Source organism: Hyposmocoma kahamanoa, unplaced genomic scaffold (genome assembly GCF_003589595.1).
Source record: "Hyposmocoma kahamanoa isolate Upper Pololo Valley unplaced genomic scaffold, ASM358959v1 94, whole genome shotgun sequence".
NCBI lineage: Eukaryota > Metazoa > Arthropoda > Insecta > Lepidoptera > Cosmopterigidae > Hyposmocoma > Hyposmocoma kahamanoa.
The window spans coordinates 8,051,066-8,075,355 of NW_020654878.1; the positions used below are offsets into that span (position 1 = coordinate 8,051,066).

General features: G+C 35.0%; 1 protein-coding gene and 1 long non-coding RNA gene across 3 annotated transcripts; one reads left to right on the top strand and one right to left on the bottom strand.

Annotated features, from left to right (window-relative positions):
* Positions 1-459: 459 nt before the first annotated feature.
* LOC113237872 (trypsin-1-like) lies at positions 460-24,132 on the bottom strand. 2 transcript variants are annotated; one of them, XM_026474571.1, is made up of 8 exons: positions 23,823-24,132; positions 13,847-13,973; positions 12,401-12,436; positions 9,042-9,204; positions 7,550-7,758; positions 5,647-5,807; positions 4,669-4,759; positions 460-3,583 (listed from the first exon to the last, which is right to left on the bottom strand). In XM_026474571.1, exons 1-8 carry the CDS (start codon positions 23,925-23,927, stop codon positions 3,462-3,464), a joined length of 1,014 nt encoding a protein of 337 aa, XP_026330356.1. In that variant the 5' UTR covers positions 23,928-24,132; the 3' UTR covers positions 460-3,461. The 2 variants fall into 2 exon arrangements, with proteins under 2 accessions (XP_026330356.1, XP_026330357.1); XM_026474572.1 differs by lacking the exon at positions 12,401-12,436.
* On the top strand, positions 16,703-20,367 carry LOC113237875. The gene is made up of 3 exons (XR_003311070.1): positions 16,703-16,885; positions 19,501-19,647; positions 20,018-20,367. It is a non-coding gene; the product is annotated as an uncharacterized LOC113237875 (long non-coding RNA).
* Positions 24,133-24,290: the final 158 nt, after the last annotated feature.

Genomic DNA, 24,290 nt, shown 5'->3' on the forward strand with positions numbered 1-24,290 from the left:
ATAACTGATTAAAAAGTGTAAATTTAGGATACTCGTCGCAGAAATGGTAAATAAATAAACATAAATATTAGACGAGATATTGTGTATACGTTGCTCTGATCCCAAAGTAAAAAAAAGAAACAACGACAATACCACAAACACTCAGACCCGACCCAATGCAGAAAAGATAATTTTTGCATTGACCCGGGTCAACCTGGAACCTCAGAGATAGCGATGAAAACCAGTGTACGTTCTATCACAGAGGTTGTCAAATAAGAAATAAATGGTATTTTTTAATACCAACTAGACGGAAAACTGGCACTTAATTAATGCAACGTAAATAAGGCAACTAAACCTAATGTAATAAGATTCTCTGACATGTTTGACATTAGTTTAAAAAGTGTAGAGATAAAGGAAAAAAGAAAGATTAATTTAAAAAAATTTAATCAGCACCATGTCACATTAACATAGGTTATAGAAGCAAATCGACAATTCCACGAGAATTATATAAAAATAAATTAGGACCTTTTTGGTACGACGCTATTAAATAATTCTGTTTTTACAAATCTCAAAAATTATTTAGATAAAAAATTACATTTTCATTAAAACGCCTAAGAAATTAAACACAATAGTAATACGAACTCTAACTAGTACTTACATATTTTTTATGATTTATTCATATTTACACATTTAGTAACAAAATAGTACCGTACGAAAACAAAACTTACAAACGTATTAACAAAGGTAGACCACAATCGTATGTAAAGAAAAAATAGGGAAAAAAGAAACTTATGAATTTTATCATCTGACAATCATTCTTGGTGGCGTTTCTGTAGCATACAATTTCTTACAACTGATTTCACAGGTTTTACCAAACTAGCTTTTATTACTTTCCTTATATACTAATTATACGTATTGAAACAACAATAGTGTCTGTCTACTATAGTACCTATTAAATTATTAATTAAATATTACCTCTGGTAATTAGAACTCTCCAAATATTAAATGTACATTAAACAACTAGAATATATGTGATAAAATGCAAATAAATATCTGTTTACAAAAGAGCAACCCCTAGAGTTTCATGCTCATTCTTCTCAGGGAAATCTGCCTTATGAGTGAGAAGTGATGTTTTATCAACGTGATAATTTCAAATATAATTTGCTTACCTATGAAATAAAGAATTTTTATTTTAGAAGAACATATTAATAAGTATATCAAATATGAACCAAGAATGACCGTTTCTTGTGAAAAGCATTGCTACATGGACATTGACGACAAAAGTTAGAGGCCTAAAAACCTGAGAATATGGTTTAGAAATGACCACAACAGTATTGTCACCTACAAACTACAAATATAACAACTAACATTAAAATACATAATTAAACAAATTTAACGTGAGAGGATCACAGGTACAGCCTAAAGAGCGTTGATTTTCTTAATCTGTTTTTTAAACCTAACTAGTATTGTTATTTAAATTTAAAAAAAACTAACGTTAATAAGAAAGAATAAATTGAAAATAAATTAGTACGTCTAGTAAATTAGTAAGTTATGCTATGAATATGGAATGTAAACTTTATTAAAGAGGGCAAATAATTGCTATATACAGTAAACAATAAAAAATACTGATAATAAAAATGCTACGATGTATACCAAATTGCAGTAAGACAGTATCTACAACAGTAAGAATTTTTTAATATAAAGTTATATAAAAAAAGTGCATTTGACCTCCATCTCAACCTGATAGAAAGCGACGATGAGGTCATCGACGTATAATACACACCTAAACAATGCCTATTCATTTTTTTGTTATGTCTCTCGGTAACAGACGCAGTGACAAATCCCCTCAGATCTTTTCGATTTCTGAGGCACTGCAACTGCTATGAACAGGCGTGTTGTTCAAGACTGTTTGTTCCGTCACTTGTAATCATAAATAAATATGAAGTTCAATATAAATGGTTGCATAAGATAACAATGCAACATAATAGATGTTGATAGATGAAAATCGATGTACAAGTTCATGCAAAAAGAAATGGATGGATAGATGAAAATTAATGCAAAATTTCATACAAATACAGGTGGAAGGAGAAATGGCATTGATTGGAAGAATGCCTCATGGAAATACTTAACTGATGAATTGAAGAACATGTCACCAGTATTGAAAAAATATAGGATGATTCTTATACAAAAAGGCAATCAATAGGCTTATAATACAATGATGATGGTATTATGTAAGTAGTATAAGAAAATGTCTGATAATTTCCAAAAACTAATTGATAATTCTCGCACTTCCAACAGTCTGAAAATGTGATTCAGAACAGTATCTCAAATTAAGTTTCATTTGCAACTCCCATTTAACAAATGAACAATGATTAAGCGATGGAACTAATCCATACAATTCAACTTAAAATTAATTTAAAATATGTACAATTGAATCAAATGAACACTTAGGTAGTCATATTTCGTCTTAATTATTAACTAATGGTAATCTGCACCACCGGCCTGACCAATACAAAATAAATTTACAAACAAAATGTCGTTCTTAATAACTAAAAAAAGGTCCTTTCCTAATAATAGATTTATGAAGCTTAAAACTACAAACAAACGTAGAATGTCTACTAATATTTTCATGCGTATAATTTGAAAGACAGAGAAAGATCGATATCAAAAAATATTACTAGGTGAAAAAAGATTTTTAAGGTACCTTAACAAAATTATAACCATGAATATTATATATTCATATTTTTGTTAAAAAGAAACGTTATGTGTAAAAGTGAATAATTCTCTAAATGAAGCGTTAATATTGGAAACAAAAATGCTTAATTGGATTTCTTACGCATAAAGCAGCGGCCCGCAAAAGCCACAAATAATAAAAATGACTACATATAAAGATAATAATAAAAACTTACTAAAGTAATTTAATAATCTATCGAGTATTTTGTAATTTTGGTTTTATGTCAAAACTGCTAACAAAACGATGTGGTATGACACTTATTGGCAATTGCCAAGTAAATTATTAAACTAAGTAAGTACTACAGTGAAGATTCGTCAAGCCTGACCTTTAGGATTTAAACTCAACTCTATCACGCATATACATACGATTTAGAACGCTTTAAAATTCAACGTGTCAAGATTGATAAATTCGTAACTGTATTCGTATAAATGACAATTATTATTTCATTTTCTTTGCCGAATGTAAAAAAGTTATAGAAAATTAAGTTCGTTTACCTTATTTGAGGATTTTGTCGGTCTTCATATTACAGTGTTACATTTTATAACTGATCTCATTATAATTGAATATTTCAGGCAAAAGTTTGCAATTATTTTGCATATACTTAGCACCTTTTATATTAGATATTAAACAATTTTAAAAAAGTCGAAAAATTATAATATAGTTACGATACCACATGCACAAATCCTGCAAGTGACGTCGTCGTCAAGAGAATCGTACTAGTATTTTCGACAAACAATTACAGTCAAATTTAATTAGAACATAGACATGAATCTCGCAAATTTGCTCTCAACCAAGTTAGATACCGCGTGATCCTAGTGTACACTCCTGGGTAGCCGGGTCGGCCGCAACCTACACCCCACGATACAATACCTGAAAGAAAATAAAAATAAGTTCCGTCTGTATAAATATATTCTTTCCTGCACTTACGTCATAACAGGCAATCGAACAAAAATCTAAAATATATTTATAAAATAATAATGTCCATACTCCAGATTATTTGTAAAATAACAACCTCTCAGGACTATATTACTAACATCACAAAGAAGAACTTTTGTTGACTTGATTGAATGACTTTTAATAATTCATCAAATAGTACTTTCGTACAAAAATCAAAATATTTTTAAATAGATCGCTCTGTACGGTGATAGCACTGTGCGGTAACAAAAGAAAGCGCAAGCGTAAATACCAGAACCTAGGTAAACAAAGAAACAAGACGTAGATAAAAACAACACTGAATTCACAGTTAGCATGTTATCTTGTGTTCTTTCTCCATATAATCACATTTTAACTAAAACTGAAAAAATGTTGGATTGAGAATAGTAGTAATATTAAGTTTATTGAGCATCATGATGTTTTACTACCTGATATTCAATTATTTTTTAAGAAATTACTCCACTAGTTTGCTATAATTATTAATACCAAGATCGTAAATTATGAAATATTCCTTCGCTCTGGCTGAATTCGAACCAGCGCCTTTAGCATACCGTGCCTGACACTCTCTCAACTTAGCTACCTAAGGAACGAACAGCAAACCTTATAAATTTGTTTATGTGCTTGTTGCATATCTTTGATTTAGGTTTTTTACCGACTTTTTTGCCGTAGCACCATCTGTGAGAAATCTGTGAAATTTTTTCTCCGCTCAGACAGGTACCTTTACAGATACCTGCGGCTGACTAGAAATGGAATAAGAACAGAAGTCATCAACACGTATGTAAGTTTCTCGCAAGTGGCAAATGCACGTTGTCCAGTTTGTTTACCTAGCAATGACGTCACGTGTTCTAAATTGACATAGTACCGTATGCGCGGCAATTAATAAGATATTAGAAATCATATTTCTTTACTGTACCCGTGTTTTAACCATGCAGAAGAGGTTCGAGTTACTGCCAAAGTTCGCACTGGCTGTTATAAAAACCAACATTTTTAATACCACCGTCTGTCATTGCTGTCTTACTTACCAACAATTTGGTATTTGTCTCCCTGTTGAATTAGTAGCGGTCCACCACTGTCACCCTGACAGGAATCTGTGGACGCCCGGCCAGCGCATAGCTGAAAATCGCAATTAGGCACATTAATAAATAACTATGTTATTGTTCTTCCAATTCTCTACTTTTACAACGAAATATATTTTTCAGAGTTTACAACATTTCTTGTATATAGGCCTTAAAATAAATACGCAAAACGTCTCCAATTTGATATTGTATTATCGTTGTTAAGCAAAAAGTAAGCACGGACATCACTTCAGCTGTAACTGCAACTGGATTGACTGTGGTGCTGCGCTTCTAGAAATTGTATAAAAATTTGTAAAGGAGCTACGCGCCAGATGGGTCCTTATTTAAGTTTGTTGGTTCTCGTACGTATTATTATTACTTAATTTTTTTTAAGCAAATTCAAAAAAAGGAGAAGATTTTTAATTCGACTGTTTTTTTTTTTGGTGTGTATATTGTGATTACTCCAGTATTTGTCAAACGATTTGATGATTCTTTTTTGTTGGAAAGAGGGTTCCTCACTATTGGTCCCATTTAAAGTTGAAGAAAATATTCCACTTCTAAGGGTGGCAAACTCTCTAGTTTCATCCTCTGATGAATCCGGTTTCGCGCACTTTCCAATAACCGATTTCAATAAAACTTAGCAAATATATGTACTTCCACGAACTTTTGAGGTCGGTTTTTTTAAAAAAACATTTATAATTTATTTTACCAAGTGAAATGAAATGATGTACAAGTCGTGTGCCTGATGTTAAGTGACACGCCTGTCCACAGCAGTTGCAGTGCCACTCAGAGCTTTAAATCGTAAAGATCTGAGGGACACTGCCACTGCGCCATGCACCCTAAGACACAAATTGACAAGTCCCATGTGCCTGTGTGACAACGACTGACGAGAAAACTCATAAAAAGTAAAGTAAATATCATAAGTAGATACAAAAGATTACGTACCATATTATTCGTAATTCTGGAAGCGCGGTACTTCATGCCTCTGCACTGGGTCAGCGAGAGGATTGGCACGCGCACCTCCTGCACTATCGCTGGTAACTGACCGCCTTCAGATGTTCTGCCCCACCCCACCACAATACCCTCTTTACCGGCAGGATCGGCGCCTGAAATTTATAGCAGATTTACTACTAAGATTTAGGTTACTTTGCAGAGTATGAGAAAGAGGTGCTAACATTTTCGGCTTGCGAAAGTACATAAGAAACATTCAAATCTTGCCAGATATACCAGTCCCTAATATACCAGTGACGAAGAGTTCATATAAGCCGATTCCCGTTGGCTTGCATTAAGATATTGGTTAATCGAGGCTTAATATGATACTAAACGATTATTTCGTTTAGGAATCTAATCACCCATACAAAACGCCTGACTGTTTTGTGCGACGACGTAAACTGCCCATCATCGAGTTTCTTTGCTATAGTAAAATATTGCCTACAGAGTAACTGCCTCTTTAATTTTACAGAAACCAACTAGAAATAGTATCGTTTCAATTAAGTCCATTTATATGGCAAGTGAACTCGAATAAAATCGAGTCAGACTGATTACCACTGCACAGGTACAAGCGAGAAAGGTAGACGTCTCCACTCTATGGGAAAGATGCCGCTTGTGTGTTGTCTTATAATTTATACATTAATACATATACTTCATTCCCATTTCCCATCGAGGTAGACAGAGATAACAGCTTTCTTTCCATCTTTCGACTCATTAATAAACATCTGTGATTTCATACATGCTTTTCGGTTACGCGTACTTTTAACCTGAACGTTAATTATTTTTTTGAAATTAAATTTAGCGAATGTTAATGCGTGTTTTTGTTTTTGGAATAATTGTTTTAATGATTGTCTGTGATATTTTGGGTATTCGTTAATTATTTTAATAATGTTAATTCTTGCATAACCGTTCTTGCGGAACCAAATTTATGTTGAAATATTCTCCGATATGACTTCTATTTTGAGAATTTTTCTCTTTCATCGAATTCGCCACTAACGTATGCCATAGTTCACGAAACAATAAATACACTCAATGAATAATGCATTACATATGATTGTAAGGTAATCAATATATCAATATCATTTCTTTCTATTGATGCTCAATATTACTGTGTTCATTATGTTAAATACACATAAAGCTAAAATATATAATACTTTCACGTACTAATGACGCTTATTTTTTATATACACGACCCAAACTTAAAGTCATACCATCAAATCCGCTGGGTTAGCTAATGAATATGTGGCAAAACCAAAAAATACCAAGTACAGTGCCTTGGAACCGATGTACAATTTTGTGCCACAGTGGAGACTGTGGGGATTTGGGGTACGGAGGCCAAATAATTCATCAGGGAATTGGGACGTCTCGCCGAGATCTCACACTCTGGATCTTACCTAGTGCAACAAATTTCGTTCAGTACAGCTGCTGCTGCATCGTCATTTGATTCATTTACGATTCCGAGCGGTAATTTTCAATTCTTTTAACGAAATAAAAAGGGATCTGTGGTATTGATTCTTACTGATTTCTATGTGACAAAACCTACCGCACGGATTGATTTCGCATTAGTAGTAGTATATTGTGCATGGTACAAATAAATCAATTCACAGTCCCAGGTCTGTTTCTAATTTCGTGTCCTCAATCCTTCGGGTTATGGGCCTCGCACGCTTCCACGGGTTAAGGGAGAAAAACTAACTTTTCATGCTGTATCGGGTTTGGGTGTTTGTGGTATCGTCGTTGTTTCCGATTTTCATAATATGTGCTTCTTATTTTGATCAAAGCAACGTTGTCTAATATTTAAAACATATTTATTTATTATAACAATAGACTTCATGATATTCTGATGCAAAAAGTAACTTACTGGCAGATGGCAAACAGACAGGTTTGACGATCTTAGAAAACGTAATTGGTTTGCGTAGTCTTAAGAGAGCTATATCGTTGTTATATGAGTCGGCGTCGAAGTTGCGATGTCGCACTATGGAAGTGACAGCTCGCATAATCGCTGCGCTCTCGGACGTAATCGTTTGGTCGTGATCACCAAGGATGACTCGAATTTTCGTGCGTTTTAATCTGTAATCAAGAAGGGATTAGATAAAGTTGAGATTCCTTGTGTGTATGGCTCTCCAGCAGATTTATATAAACCTTTACAAGTGCTCGTTGAGTCGTTGCAAATAGGAATAGGCACAGATTACTTAATATTTACAACGTAACGGATGCATATATGCATATATGAGAGTGTCATACAAAATCGAAAAGATCAGATAATAGCCTAATAAATCTAACTAATGAAACCAGGCGCTCACTACGAGGAAAAAGGAACATAAACACGCGCTCAGAGAGGTAAAAATAACGTTGCCCGCCATGTACAGTCGTGCGGAACCGAATGCTGAGGTTGTACAAGGATTGTAATGTAAATTAAAGACTTGTCTGAGCGCTTGCGCTGTTTGCGATACACTCAGAGGGCGGTAGGCAGTTATCGCGTTTGAGCGAGTGGCGGAACCCTGGATATTAGTCCATAAACAATAAACTATATTTAAGGCACCGCTCTAAAAATAAAAATTTCTTGACAGTTCGTGTCTATAGTTCATTTGAAAGCATGTAATCTTTTAGAGAATTCCATAATAACTTTATTTTATTTTTGGATCAAAGCATACCGGATGTCATACAACGATTTCATTGCAAACGGTACCGTTCGTACATCCATCCACGACTGAAAACGACGTTGTCCAAAACCGCACTGCACACAAAATTTTAAAATAACTAACATAGGTACATACATTTACCAAGCATGTAATCTGCAAGGAACAGTAAATTTGCCTATTTTATAAAATTCTTTTAAATATAAATATTGTAAAGCCGTTAAAAACCAAAATCAAAGATCTGCACCAAGCACATAGCAAGTTCGTTTCGTGGCTTAGTTGGCATAGCGTCTGGCGCGGTTTGCTGGAAGACGTTGTTTCGAATCCAGCCGAATCAAAGTAATTTTTTCTTAGTGTTCGATCTTTGTTTATTACAAAGTAGTGGAGTAATTTCATAAAAATAATTGAATATCATGGTGGTTAAACATCGTGACATTCAACAAAACACTTAATTACAGTGAATAGCAACATCTCTAGCCAGGGCTGGTAGCTGTAAAGGTGCCTAACTCTGTGACGAAATACTTTCATAGATTTCTTATAGATGGCGCTACTTCTAAAAAGTCCGCTAGTTCATTCCGTGGCTTAGTTGGCATATGGCGTTTGTTAGACGTCGGTTTAAATCCAGCCGGATCGAAGCATTTTTTTTTCTACAGTGTTCGTCTTTGTGTTAATAATTATAATATATAAATTGTTAATACTATAAATAATACTTACTTCCTGACACAATGAGCAGCAGTCAACACATACTCCTTAGTCAAGACGGAAGCGCCGCAATGGAACTGTCCATCATATACTATCCTGGCCATCCACGGGTATCGGTTAGCCCCCGCCGGCATGCCTCCCACAATGCGGTTCTCCTGGTTAGCCCCTCCGCACTCTGCGAGAAAGTCAAGTTTATTCACCCACGGAAAACCTTCGTCTCGTTACGTTGTCTACGTAAACAACTTAGGGACAGTCCGGGTAATTCTTGGAAACTAGTAAATCATTTTCTTGACGGAAGTCGTTAGTTGTTTTCCTGAATATCGTATTAAAATTTAACGACATGTTTAAACGTTTTACATAGTTAATCAACCAGCAGTTAGCAAGCCTATTTCGGAATATTATTATAAGTAATTCTGTAGCTTAGCAATTTTGAAACTAAGTAATTTAAAGGTGATGAAAACAACATGACATACCTACCTGTGTGAATACTTTTTAAATTTCAAAATAGGACGTTGTAATTGTTACGAATAATTTAGCAGACTGAACATATAACTAATTAAAATCTTATTTTTGAAAATGCCAATGTTTTTACGAGATAATTTTTTTGAAAATACACCCTCAGAATTACGCGTTTACATTGCTGCAAGTTATGTCTAGAAATACTGATGACAGGAAAGTTAACTTTTATTTAATAGTATTACAGTCAATAATATTTTATAGGAATAGTATTTGCTATGTTACTTTCACAATTTATTTTTTGTCATTAGTTCGTTTTAGCGCAGTTACTTAAATGAAATCGAATCTTCAACATTCGTTCACAGAAATAACATTGCTAACTTTGGATTTTACTAGAATTACCTCTGTTGTTTATAAACAGTTACCGAATACAGTTATTTACAGTAGACAACAAAGGATAAAATGCAAAATACGGAACACAAATTACACAGGTTTTAAGTATTGTTAGTTCAACATTATTTGTGTGGATTGTACACAAATATTACAATCTACGTAAATATGATGTACATCTAATTCAATGAAAAAACTCCATAATACATATTTACATAACAGCAGTTGAAGGAGGGGAATAGCAATAAACATTTTTTAAAAAGAATCTGATTCCCTTTTGAAACCAAATTCTGTCGTAACTCAGATTTGTGGAATTAGAAAAATACGATTTAAAAATTAAAAATAAAACTGAATACTTAATGTATTTTATTGGGATTAATGTGATTATTTTTATTTATACATAATATTTAACTGTCCATTTATAAACGAAAACATATATTTATTGATTTCATTCAGTTGATAATTTTTTGAACTTTCAAATCGTCTTTTCTCAATTCCACAATTTTGTGTTACGACAGTATTTGAATTCATGTACATATGTTTCACTACACAGTCAACATTTTGTGAAAATTCTGATGGTATCTAGAACGTTAACCCAGCATTTAATGTCAACAATATCCGTATACAAACGGTTAACAAAAGTACGTAGATAAATAGCATGAGATAGTTAACAGGGTAGTCGGTGGAAGCCACGGAATCTCCACTTTCACCGCTTCCATGGTTCATTGCACAGCCAACAATGCCGCGGAATCTTTTTTACGCAAATTACTAATCATACCTGTTCAGCATCCAGGGCTATTAGTTTCATTGCATTCGTTATTTCTTGTTAACCATTTAAATGCTTTGTTGTATTTGCTGCGATCAATGTGAAAAGTTGATTGCCATCTTCGTTGAGAAAAAAGATAAGTGAAAATTTTGAAACAGACTTCATTGCATATAAAAAGTAAAACATATACCGATAAATATACGGAGTTATTTGTAAATTATTAACAATCTCACAGGACTATATTACTAACATCATAAACAACTTTTGTTCCATAACTTTTTAATTAATCCGATTTTACTTTTGTACAAAATAGAAATATTTCAATAGATCTTTTAAACCGTTATAACTCTGCGCCACAACAAAAGGAAGCGTTTAGAGTCTAGACTACTTCAGCTCAGCATACATACACACCTACTTATGCCTATTACTTTTTATGTTTTACTTCATAACTATCACTAAAAATGTATAACCACGATCGCTCAGACTCATTTTTGTACTTTTAAATTTTAAATAGAGGCGCATATTTTCGATCCAACCTAACTGAACACTCCTAAGACACAGACATTTGTCGAGTCAGAGTCCTTAGTTTTGTTACGCCTTTTCTACCTGTTTGTTTTATTTTATTTTTTCTACGTTTCTAATCAGTAAATTTATTCTCTGTACTATATATAAGGCTAAGGTGTGTTTTTGAACAAAGATATTATTATAACTCAAATTAAAATTTTTCCCGTACTAACACGGTTCATTTTGCCTCGGTCAGACTTTATTTCGGAATGTATTTTTTACAAATGAAATTAAAGTCATTTGAAAAATGAAGATACGTCGTATGATATACGTCTTCTATTTAGTTCAGTTAATATAAAAATAAATCATTGGTGTATGTAAAGTACCTATTAAATACAGCGGTTTTCTCGTAAAATTTCGAAGTCAGTTTGTGTCTTTTTTCTATAGTGAAATTTTTAGGAATCGTGTTTTCACACCATATAGTAATCAGTGTATAACCTCAATTTCACTTTATATTTTTTCCAAAATGATTGATTCAACACTATCGCTGTTATGCGGAATCACCCAAGGCCATTTGAGGTTGTTAAGGAAAACATCAGTCCGATGCATTGACGATGCAACTTATTATAAAGATCTAAAGTGTCAGATAGTACAGATAAAAACTTAAAAGTTTATTTTTGGTAAATTTATTGTTTCGTAAAAAGTCATGGAACCAAAGTTGTTTTTTGTGATGTTAATAATATAGTCCTGCGAGATTGTTAGTTTTAAAATTAACCCTGTATTAAGGACCGTAAAAATTGACTCAATAAAGAAGATGCCTATACCCAGCAGTGGGTTGATGTGTGCTGAATATGATGATAGTGGTGAAAACGTATACTATCAGATTTTAGTTTGTAACCATGGTTCAAAAACTAAGTATCTACAAAAAGTGTTACATCTAGGCAGGGGACGAAAGTACGTTTTATAGACGCCGTGCAATTAAGTAACAAATAGGTACCTATTACAAAACATCACGTCAGTAACTTAAGGAGAAAATCGCATAAGATGCAAATAACAAGACAAATATTCATGCTTAACTATGTACGTCCATGTATCATGCAATTAAAAAGATCTAACTACATACAGCTAATAGTTACACAACTACAGTATCTACATTTATATAATATTAGAAATACAAAAATTAGGTACATTATTAGGTAACCATAGGTACCATTCGGTGTTGTATATATAGTGCTGTACACAATGTGTAACTTACCAATCTTTCTTGGCAGTGGGTTTGCTCTGCCGCACTCTAAAAATTTAACGTGAATGAACATTATTAACAATTGCTGTCTAAATACTATTTTCATGCTTTTTCCTATACCTGAATCATTGTATGAACAAAATTGTGCTTCACATTATAAGGATTCCACCAAAAACTACGTACTTCACCGCTTAATATTATTTTATTACACAATATTACAATAGGGTATTTGACTCGACGTTTTGTTTATAAATTTACCAACATTTGATTACATTGTTCCAATCTTAATAACGTAGCTAGGAACACCTTAAAACTAAATGTATCAAACAATTTCAAGTAAATACCACTTGCAATTAGTAAAAAAATTGTAAAATTGACAACATGGTTTAACATCAAGTAAAAGAGACATTTTGAATTTAAAAATTATTTATTGCTTTTATCAATTCGCTTAACCATGCTGATAAATCCGAAAATTACTGAAATTCGTTTTTCGATATCTCAACGAACACCAGAGATATTATGGTTAAAAGCAACGGTGGGATGGTCTATTCCATTTTAGCAAAACGATCATTCATACGTAGCCACTACGTCGCCATTTCGGTAGTGACATCACCAATGAGTTCCCCTTTCTTTCTAACGCCTGATTTTTAATGCCTGTAGTATTTTACTTTTCAACGCGCCTAAATTACATTTTTATATTTCTTCATTGATGTGCCTACGTGCTAATGGAAGCATTCGATTTCTGTCAAATACCCTATTACATATGTTTGAATATTTGATACAAATGAAAACAACGCTACTTTTTTAATAAAACCCAACTGGTACAATTTTATAAGCGTGTCGTCAATCTTTGCTAATTTCAACACTAACGAACCGTTAATTGCTTGAATACGATTCCAGGTCCTAAAATATACCAATTCTCCTTCCTTCTTCAGAACTACATAATAATGTACCAGTCAACCACAGCAATTGCCTGGTCTCAAACTAGAAAATTCCCTGTACTATGAGTACCAGAGCAATGGAACTCATTCTGGGACACTTTCTAGAACACCCAGACCAGAACCCATTTAGAACAGTTCATCTCCCAAACTGGACCTACCGGGAATCGAACCCGAGGCCTCCGCATCCAGCGCCCAAAGTGCAGACCGTTAAGCCACCGAGGTCGTCAAAAATATAGATTGATTGTATAATAAAGCTATCTGTAATCTTTTCTTATTGTAATCAAAGGCACTTTGGTGTCCATGGTGTCCCTATATTCGAATCTTGGTGACAGAAACCAAAAAAAATCTAGATATTTCAACGACAGCCCTAATAATAAAATAATATTACGATATTGTGTTCTACGGACGGTGGTCGAACACGGAATATACCGTTACACGCTACGAATTATTTTTATTACAAACTAAATATTCAAAAACATTACCCCAAATTGAGTCACTAGTGCAATAGTGTACTTACCACACGAGCACCGTCTGACTGTGGAGTCATCATCATCCTCTTCGACACTCTGCTCTTCCAGGATAGGCACCTCCAGTCCGAATATTGCATCAAACAGGAACCGCTGGGATCTGTTACCTGATGACACCTGGAAATTAACGGGCCAATCATTAAGTAAAAACTCGTACATATTTCTTCTTAGAGACTTTTTAAAATTCTAACGTCTTTATTCCCTAAGTAAGTAAGTAACATTCGATATTGATTGCTTAAATTCCACTAGTCGTCAGACAGGCTGATTCTCTTGAGAAGAATGAGTAAGAAAGGGTTGCTTATTGTCAATAAACATTTGTACACTCTAGTAGCAATAAAGGTCCTTGTGAAAGAGTTCGTCCAGGGAAGTACTGCTATCTAATCTAATTCAAAATAATTTCTGCCGCCTAGCAATAATGCGAGTATTACTGCGTTCCAGTTTCGAAGGGTTAGAGTGCTGGTGAAATTTACAGGAACATGAGACTTGTCAACTTATGTCTCAAGGTGATAGGCGCAGCGGCAGTGTCCCTCGGATCTTTGCGATTTAGAGCTCTGAGTAGCACTGTAACTGCTTTGAACAGGTGTGTCGCTAAACTTGTTGGACCTGTAGTTTAGTTTCATAAAACAAAATATTTTTGCAATATTTCTTTCAGAATATATTTCTCAAGATATATTTTATTTATATATAGGTACTATTTATATTAAGTGGCAATGTTTGCGTTTCTAAATAATAGAAAAATATAGTAGAAATTCTGTTGATGCTCAAATTTTGCCATTTAAGAAGTTTAAGAAGAATTTATTATACGGCTTTTGCGTATTTGGATGGTAACGGCCAACGGCCTTAAGAGTGATCGTCATAATCGATATCTTTTAGATCGTTTGTACCCGTGAATAAATATCTATTTACAAAGAGCAACTTTCTTGCTCGTTCGTTTCAGGTGAATCTGTCTAAGGATTGAGTAGTACTGTTTAATCAGTTCGATGATTTCAAGTGTAATTTACTTACAAGAAATAAAGAAATTTTGAATTTGTAGGACATCCTTGACGGTTACAAGAACATTTTTTATTTTTAAAACATTTTGTGCCGCGATCACCAGGAACCACCTACGCTATAAGAATACAAGAATGTAAAAATAAAACAAGAAATTATAATATATGGCTGCATGCAGCGAAAAATAGCTAGTAAATAAACAAAAAAAAACCAGTCAGCTGTATGTGATGTAACGTTGCGCCATTTTAGGAATGTCGCTCGTCAACTTTTAAAACTTAAAATAAGTATTATGCAATTCTCCGAGTAAAGTAGGATGCTTCAAAAGCACAAAAGTCCAACAATACTTTCAACGTACCTTAGAACTTACTTATACTCTTTATAAAACCGGGGAGAAATATAATCCGTAGTCATAAAATAGCTGTACACAATATGATATTAAGTACGTTTCCTACTAATGAGGAATACTGTTTATTATCATTTCTGCATGATATGGATTGACGCTATTGTTAATAATAGACTTATAGCACTATATTGACTAAGTCGGTTAACCTAAAACTCAATGTGATAATATTCTTCAATTGAAACAAAAACACCTGAATTAATTTTTAAAGTAACCCCTAAGAGTGGTTACACACGCCGTCATTTAGCAGCGATGCAGACGCGCGTTCGTGAAACACGTGATATGGAATCACGCTACAAACGCGCAATTGCATCGATACAAACGCGCGATTGCATCGATACAAACGCGCGATTGCATCGGTGCAATCGCCTATAAATCCCAAGTGTATCGATGCAGTCGCACGCTGGCATCGCGTTAGCATCGCTGCTTAAAATCGCGCGCGGGTGTAAAATTGAAGCATCAATTTGTTAGATTTGCTATATATTTTTTATAACATCAAGTGACGGAACGACCAAGTCGTGCGCGTGATGGTAAGCTATATAGAGTTGAACAGTCTTTTTTTCTCAGTTATAGAACTAAAAGTCATATCATTCCAATTACAGGGGTGCACAAAAGGAGCCTCCTTACACGATGCACCATTCTTTTCCTGTACGTCAGGCGGACCCTGGGCAACAATGGAAGAGAACTTTACGCTAATTGTTAAATCCTTTCACCATGATGGCAAGCATTGTAATGTATGCCATCGATACGATAAGAAAAAGATTCTTTGTAGATTACACGCATGTAAAAACACAAGCATCAATTACTGTTCGTAACAAGCAGGTAAATTTCATATGCCTATCGTTGCAAACAAGCATTCTACTAGATATTATAAATCAACGTATGATAACAATGTATGATCATAACAGGTAACTCAGCATTGTCGGAAATGCATTTGCTTCACCCTTACGTAAGTTTTGTTTACCGTTCGTAGACAAGATCACTTTCGCGGCGCAGGCGCACCAATGATTACGATTGCGCAATGGAACTGATTGGCCTGTAATGTCAATGTTGCTTTCACAATCTCAGCAGTGCCGCATTACTGTATTATTTTTGTTGCTACCGTTACAATTTGATTGTATACTTTCTCGATTCACCCAAATTAAAAGTTAGATAGTAGATGAGGTAAGACTTTTAAAGCGCTTCATTAAAACGAGAGAAAGCATGAAAATAATACTGAGTTTTCCCTTGTGCCTACATAATCTAGGAAAATTAATTATTCGTTCGTTCTATTGCTCTTTTAATTCCTGACCTACGATACGGTTCATTTGGCCAAACAAGAGGATTTATTCAAAATTTACACTAGACTCATATAATACACTCGCGATACAGGGTTTCCCTAGTGCGGGGTTATGAGAAAAAAAACCATAATGATTTCAAGTTAAAATTTTATAGTACTCATGGTTTTAGTTAATTAGTATATGTTGCACTAAAACATCCACGTACACGTGCAAATTAAAATACCAATTGCAGTTTATAGAGCACGATTTGCGGCGGATTAACAATTACAATTTTAGTACCCAGTTTAATTTCATTACAAACGTGAACTGATTTAATCACGAGATGTGTGAGCGTCGTACTTATTCTGCTGTATTGAACGGTAAATACTCACTCGTTGTCACTGCACTTATTCAGCATAATACATAATATTGTACCGTATAAGGTTGTGTAGGTAGAGTGTGCCATGCTGCGACAATGCCATGACCCATATAGCACAATATTTAACATGCGATTGTACTTTCCCTCGTGACGTAACAAAATGACGAAACACGCGGTGAGCAGTACCGTTGCAGAGTTAGCTAACGTATTATATCATTGTAACTAATGGGGCTAAGGTTGGAAAAACACGTGGACGAAACCAAATTTGTACCATCTGACACATAGTTTCCCAAAGAGGTTCCTACTGCTCCCTGGTGGGCGCTGTAGAGTCTTAGGAGGGCGGTAGGAACCTCGGAAGCAATTGGGGGCATTGATGCTGTCCACGGGGTTCTGCCGTATTTGCAAATAAATCCTGAAGTATCTATATACAGTACATAACTGTATTTTTTTTCCTTGTGATTTTTTGTATATAAAAAATACGTGTTTTCATTTATGTTTTGTGGCGGTGGGCAACCAAAATGTTTGGGAAACCATAATCTAACAGTTATGCTATATTGACCCAAACGAGTAAAACTTAAAAAGTGTTACGCCATTTCTTTGAAGAGAAGAAGGCACTTAAAGCTTCGTTTTAGATACTCTAAAACTTGAGTAACAATCCAGAACAAATTCCTTTTACCAAGCATTATGACGAACAAGTCGTGCTTCTGGGGGTTAGCGAAGTGTCTGGTCATAACAGTAAACTGCATTCCGAGCTTTAACCTTTTATAAAATAAAGGTTAAGTAATTATTTACCACATTTTTAATCTTCAATAATCGATTAACCGTTACTGCATTTTCAAATTCTTTACGTATAGTGGTAAAAATCGATACCTCTCACGTAACTTGTTGCAAGTTAAAATACCATTTCTTGCTTTTTAACTTAAACATATCCTTTTTTACGTATATTATAGGTTCCATGTTTGAAAGTAAATATAACACTATAGTCGTCACCAAATAAGAGGCCAGATTTGACACTTTTCATCGTGACGCGAATAGGGATGTGGACTAATCATATCGGTAATCACATTATGCGATTTTCACGAGAAATCGATTCAAAATTATATGAGATTGTAATTGTTTACATTATTTTTCGGTTCATTGTTGTTTTGGCGGCCTAAAAGACCAAATCGTGCAATTCTGGTAAAAGCAATTCATTTACAGAATTCCTTTCAATTCTGTAGCAATTTCTCTCATTTTCGTAAAATTGTTCCACATTCCGATGAATTGTATCCAATTCTTTTAATTTTGATTTTATAATATTCGTATATGTAATGGTTTATTGCGAGAATTTAGTGTAAATAAGTATGTTCATCGATAAACTACATAAAAAGGTTAAATTACCAAGAAACCAAGGATTTCATGAATTTTCAATTATTCGGCTGGCAACTAGTTAAAAGTTGATGTCAACAACAAACAATCTCAAACAATGTTCATAATTTAGAAAACAGGAACAGTCCTAAAGCAAAGCCGAGTCACACGAAAAATATATAAAAAATAATAGCGCATAGTCAACTTCCAAGATGGCGAAAGACTGCGCGGTGCGCGGGCGCGGACTCCGGGTGCCGCTGAATTGGTATCAGTGTTGACAATTCAATATTTGCAAAATATAAAAGGAAATACAAATCTGGCTAGCAGTACGGGGCTCTTATAAATTTGATAAATTATAAATTTATTTTCAATAGGTGTGGTGCAGAGATGTTATATACATAATTATTTAAAATACACCTGTTTTTATACGTTTTTGTTTTAATATTTAAATAAGCAATATTTTTTCCGAGAAACCGTAGTGACTCGGTAAAATTCGGCCATTAATTGCTTACAACACCATTATTTTAAAAAAAAATAGCTTTAGGACGTAACTGTTTTCAGGCCGTTTCGGAGTAACTCAAAATTGCATTTTATATTGTAATCACGCGAAAACAGTACTTCAAATATGTTTTGTCATGTTATATAATATTTCCATGAAATGTACGTTTTTTTTTAAACTCAATTATGCTAATAATTGTGTGTTTATTGTTTCGTTGATCGCTTTCAAAGTTACATACTATCGCCTTCTTTAGCTGTCAAATGTGGCCTCTTATTTGGTGACGACTTTAAGTGATTTCTTTACTTTTGATTATAGTACGTTTATCATACATAAAAAAGGAAATGTATTTAAGTTAAAGAGCAAAGAATGGTATTTTGACTTACAATAACTTACGTGAGAGGTATCGAAATATTTACCACATAAAAAAAACTTGTTTCTTAAAACAAAAGTTGGCTATGGGAATGGCATCTACGACCCTCAATTACCAAGGAAATACTGCAATATATCGGACTTTAAGGCTCGCTGTTGTTTATGGTTTAAATCACACAACTCTGAAGGGCACTGCCACTGCACCCGTCACCCTGAGGCATAAATAAGTTGACTAGTCCCATGTGCCTGTAATTTCACCAACATCCTTGCCCTTCAAAACCGGAACGCAGTAATGCTCACAAACTGCTTGGCGACAGAAATAGGTAAGGTAACAGTACTTCCCAGGACGAACTCTTGAAGCTACGTAAAAATTATAAAAGATAGTTGCTTAATGTCTTTAGGGCACTGTTGAGGCTACAGACATGTTCGTGGTCACGAACGTAGACGATTTTTATGCCATGCTACGCAAAAAGACTGCATCAATAATACGTCGTATACGGGGGAGCACCAACGGTATCCTTAAAATGATTCCCGACCGCACTGACAAGGTAATTTTCAGTCGATACGAACTACACATTCGAAAAAGTGTATCTCGATAGATCAAATTTTTGCATTTTATCTTTTCTATTTCTTACTAACATAGGTATTAAGTTGTGAAACTAACAAGCTTATGGACTTATTTTCTCTGAAAATAAATATTTTGTATTTTTATTTAGTTTTGATTTTTATTGAAATTTTCTTTCACTAAATATTACACGTTCCAAAATTCACACATAAATATAATAAATTGTTTGAAAGCGTCGTTTTTTCACACTAAAACTAGGTTGCGATAATTTATGTTTTCAACTGAACGGATTTCAGTGACATTTAACCTAATTAAAGCAAGGTTATTCGAATAAAAAAAGTATTAATTTCTAGAAGACCATCAACTCATCGTGATTCAAAACTGTTCATGACCCCGTTTCAAGTTTTCGCAAGTGACCATGGGTCATGGAATGAGTCGCTTCGTCTGAAGTTCATTGCCGTCAGGGCGCACTATGTGACAATTGCTGTTAAACATTTACCTACAAGTTATTAATAAATTCGTGTTAAGCTACAATAATGTATATTTGTTTAATTTAGTATCATTGTTGTAATAAACGACAACCTACGTAGTTGTGTGGCTTGCACCGATTTTCATGGTATCGCCAAATAGCAACAGAGATCTGGGGTCCCAGGATCGATTCCTGGCCCGATCAATGTAGAAACTAACTTTTCTATATTGTCTCGGGTCTGGATGTTTGTTGTATAGTCATTGTTTCCCATTACCATAACACAAGTGGTTTACTTTGTGATCAGAGCAACTTATGTGATGTTATCTAATAAATGATATCCAAAGTGGACATCAAAATTATATTGTTACTTACATATAACAAGTACCGAAATATTTTCTGTAACAATTACTTAAATACGCCTTGTTTGTATTATATTAATGGTAATATGTTTCAAAGTCTGCAAAGCAAATAGGTAGGTACACATTGGAGGTTTTATCTCGGACCTTTAAAATTAAGACTTAATTGATCGATACGCTATACATATAAATCCTTTCGAATGATTACAATTTATAGTGTGAATTGGCTTTTATTGCTTGTCAGTGGCTTTTGTAAGGTCAATAAGTAATCTACTTTCCAAAGTATAATTACAGGCCTTTCACGACGTATTTAATCATTACGTATGACGCACGTAGTAAATGTATGAAAGTCAAATGATGGTGCCACGCAACTATAAATGATTATGTGGATATTTTGTGATTACATAAGAGATGGAATCGCAAAAAAACGGACTAGGGCTAATTACACACGGCAACGTAACAACAGCGGCACCGCATTCATAGACGCCCTTGCATTTGTATACACACTTTCATACACTCATCACTGTTAACAGAACTGTACAACAGAACTAGTGGGAATAATCGGACAGAACCGACAGAACTACTAGGAATCGTAAATCCCACCTGTTAACAGACCGAATGGGAAGAAAAATGCCAGCAGTTCTGTTAACGAAACTGTAAAACAGAACTAGTGGGACGTTACTTGATACAGTGGCGGTGGTGGCGGCGGCGAGAGTTGCAGCAATTCTCTACAAATTTAGTATATGACAAAATATGGGCTACATATGCACCAGTCTGGTGTTACGGTATGACACCGTAAGCGCCCTGGTACACGAAGCGAAAGTTTTCGCGCGGCCGCCGCGCGGCGACCGCCCAGTTACCAAGCCTTCATGCACATTAATGGCATCTGAATGAAATTCGTGTCGACTAAATGCGCCCTAACTATTGCGGCGCCGCATTAGCAAATAACGGCCGCGGCACCATGTGTAACCCTAAACCATATTTTTAAATACGCTAATAATAAACAAAATTCTACAGTGGAGTGGAACTGCCTTTACCATAGTTACACTTACATGTACCTAAAACAACGGAGTGTCGATGTAATTAGTTACCTACTAAAACCTAACAATTTAACTGCTTGTACGGCAAGACAATAAATATTGCATTTTATTTACATATTTACATTTACTGCTAAAATCAATCAATTAACGCAAAGCAACATAGTACTAAGTGACTTTACAACAACCAGCTAAGGATTATTATTTTAGAGCCTGATGATAAATGGCAGCCGTGGTAGCCTAATGGTATGACCTACCACCTCTCAGACGCCCTGAGTTCGAATTCCGGCTCGCACCTATGAGTTTTTCGGAATTTATGTGTGAAATTTAATTTGAAAAACCATGAGCTTCTCTGTGAAGGAGAACATCATGATGAAACTTGCACGTCGAAGAAAGTTTACAACCCTTGGGAAAACGTATTCGGCCTATTAGGACTATGACCCTCGATCGAGAGGAGACCGTGCCCAGCAGTGGGATATATATAAATAGATTTGATGATGATGATGATAAATGGCAGATCCTAATTTCTTGCATACTTTCGTGGTGCAACTAAGTATGTCCAAAATCAAACTACAATTATATACCTTGTAAGAAATTATGTGTTACAAATTATATAAGCCTTGTGATCACGTGGCGTGATGAGTTGGAGTAATAAAGTGGCTATAGCCTGGAACAAATGTATCGGAACCGGATATTCGTTGTGTAAACATGAAACACTCGTTTGCCTACTTTTAAGTTCCCAATTTATGAATATGCAATGATACATAATAACATTTATACTATTCACAGTAATAAAAAGCCTCAATTCGTATATTTTTGCAATGTTAAAAACTGTACGAAAAAATTACTTCAATGTACTTAAAGTTATAAATGAATACTGATTTCCGTCCATTTAAAAAGTTATATAATAATTATTCACCGACTGGCGAAAGTAATGTTACATTTCCGCGGTTTTAACTCACTTGTTACGTATAAAGTTCATCCAATACCAAAAATTTATTAAATAATGATTTAAACTTAGGTACATAATTATTATTATTTGTACGGACGGATTTTCAACGCTTCTAAACTACCACTTAAGAGACCTAGGGGCCGAAGTCCCAAAGGGTGGTCGGATCAGATCTCCGAGAACTGGAGTTACCTCTCAGCGCCGCACTATATTATGCGACTGAGCGCAACCGATGGAAGCAAATGGTTGGCAGGATGAAGTGGAGTCACGATCCTCAGCAGTGAGGAAGCGATTAAGAAGAGACGCTACCACTACGAGCAGTAACTTGAAATACGATCTATAATTGTCGACACTAATAAAGTTCCGAGGCAAACGCACCTTTAAGAAAATTCTGCTAGTCTTAAGACTAGCAGAATTTTCTTAAAGATATGGCCTACAAGCGCATTTACTTTGATATAAAATGAAAGTACCCAAAGTTCCTACTTTATTTGCAGAACCTAGTTATTTTCTAATGAGCTTATTTCACGTCTGAATTAATGCACTACCCTAAATTTATCTACGCATCTTGAATCTTGTAACACAAGCCTTGAACCACGCATCATCATGCCATATTTTACGAGTCCCGTCTTTACGTCGACACTCTTGAGGAAGCAATTGCGTGAGGGGTCATCACGGTCTCAGGTTGTCTCTTTATAGCGTGATCTATCTAGTCCTTTGCCTTCTTGGCTTGGCGTGGCTTTTCCTACGGAAGATTCTTAACGAAAATGTATAATGCCTAATATAGAATTAACTGACACACATTAGTTAAATACTAAAGATGAAAAAATCACAGTTATGACAGGATGCACCTCTAATTTTAAAACATTTTCAGTCATTAGACTTGGAGAACACCTGAAGAAGTCTGTGGGTGCTCATAGGTATAAATTATTTTCAACTGTATGTTAAAACTTTGTTTTACGACATAGAATGCAACATTAACCAGTACAAATGACATCAATATTTTACACTGAATAATTCAATTAATCTATATATGTATGTACTGAGCAACAAAACATGTTAATTATGAATGTAATCCATCATTAAAGATTTGCAATGATACCTGTTTAACAGATTTGATTACTTTTACTGATTAATACGCGACTACGATTACAATATTCCAATTCCTGTCATTAACTATTGATAACTACACACAAGAAGTGGTTCGCGTAGCGGAAAGTAAAAGTGCTCGTCCGAAGTCAATGCACCGTCTCTGCAGCGCGAACGTGCTCTCTGACTGATATGACTGGTCACAGCTGATATAGAGCACTGCCGTTTGTGTTCTCAAATTAATTACTACGGACTACTCACATGATTATCAAGCGCAGCGACATCCGATGAACTTAATTCCCTTGCAAAAACTAAATTCAAACCGAGGACCACGTAAATAATTATCACAAAATTCCATTGGTGCATTGTCGTGGGGTCGAGAGACGTTGACAGTAAAGGGAGTTAACTACTATTTATTTGCGCGGCATCTCCGCACGCGGCGCGTTCACTGACGAATTCGGCGAGGGAGCTTCAATGGCATTATTTCGCAAACGATCGCCGGCCGAGTGTCGGCCGCGGCCGCACGGAGCCCCCGAGTGCGCCGTCGCGAGGTCTTCGGCCACCACCTCGCACACTTTCTCTTCAAGCCAAAACCTTAATGCTGAGCTCCAGTGGCGCCCCACCGCTGCGCTAACGCACGACTAGTGGTGCGCCCGCGCGGTGTGCTGCTGCACTCAGTCACTCAATACAGCACTCAATAACATGCGACAAACTAGTGCAGACGACTAC

Coding starts and splice junctions, on each gene's coding strand:
- LOC113237872 (XM_026474571.1), bottom strand. CDS start 23,927: ATGCACCAATGGAATTTTGTGATAATTATTTACGTGGTCCTCGGTTTG. Junction 12,437..13,846: donor AGTCAGACGGTGCTCGTGTG/GTAAGTACACTA, acceptor TTAAATTTTTAG/AGTGCGGCAGAGCAAACCCA. Junction 3,584..4,668: donor AGACAAATACCAAATTGTTG/GTAAGTAAGACA, acceptor ATTTTCTTTCAG/GTATTGTATCGTGGGGTGTA.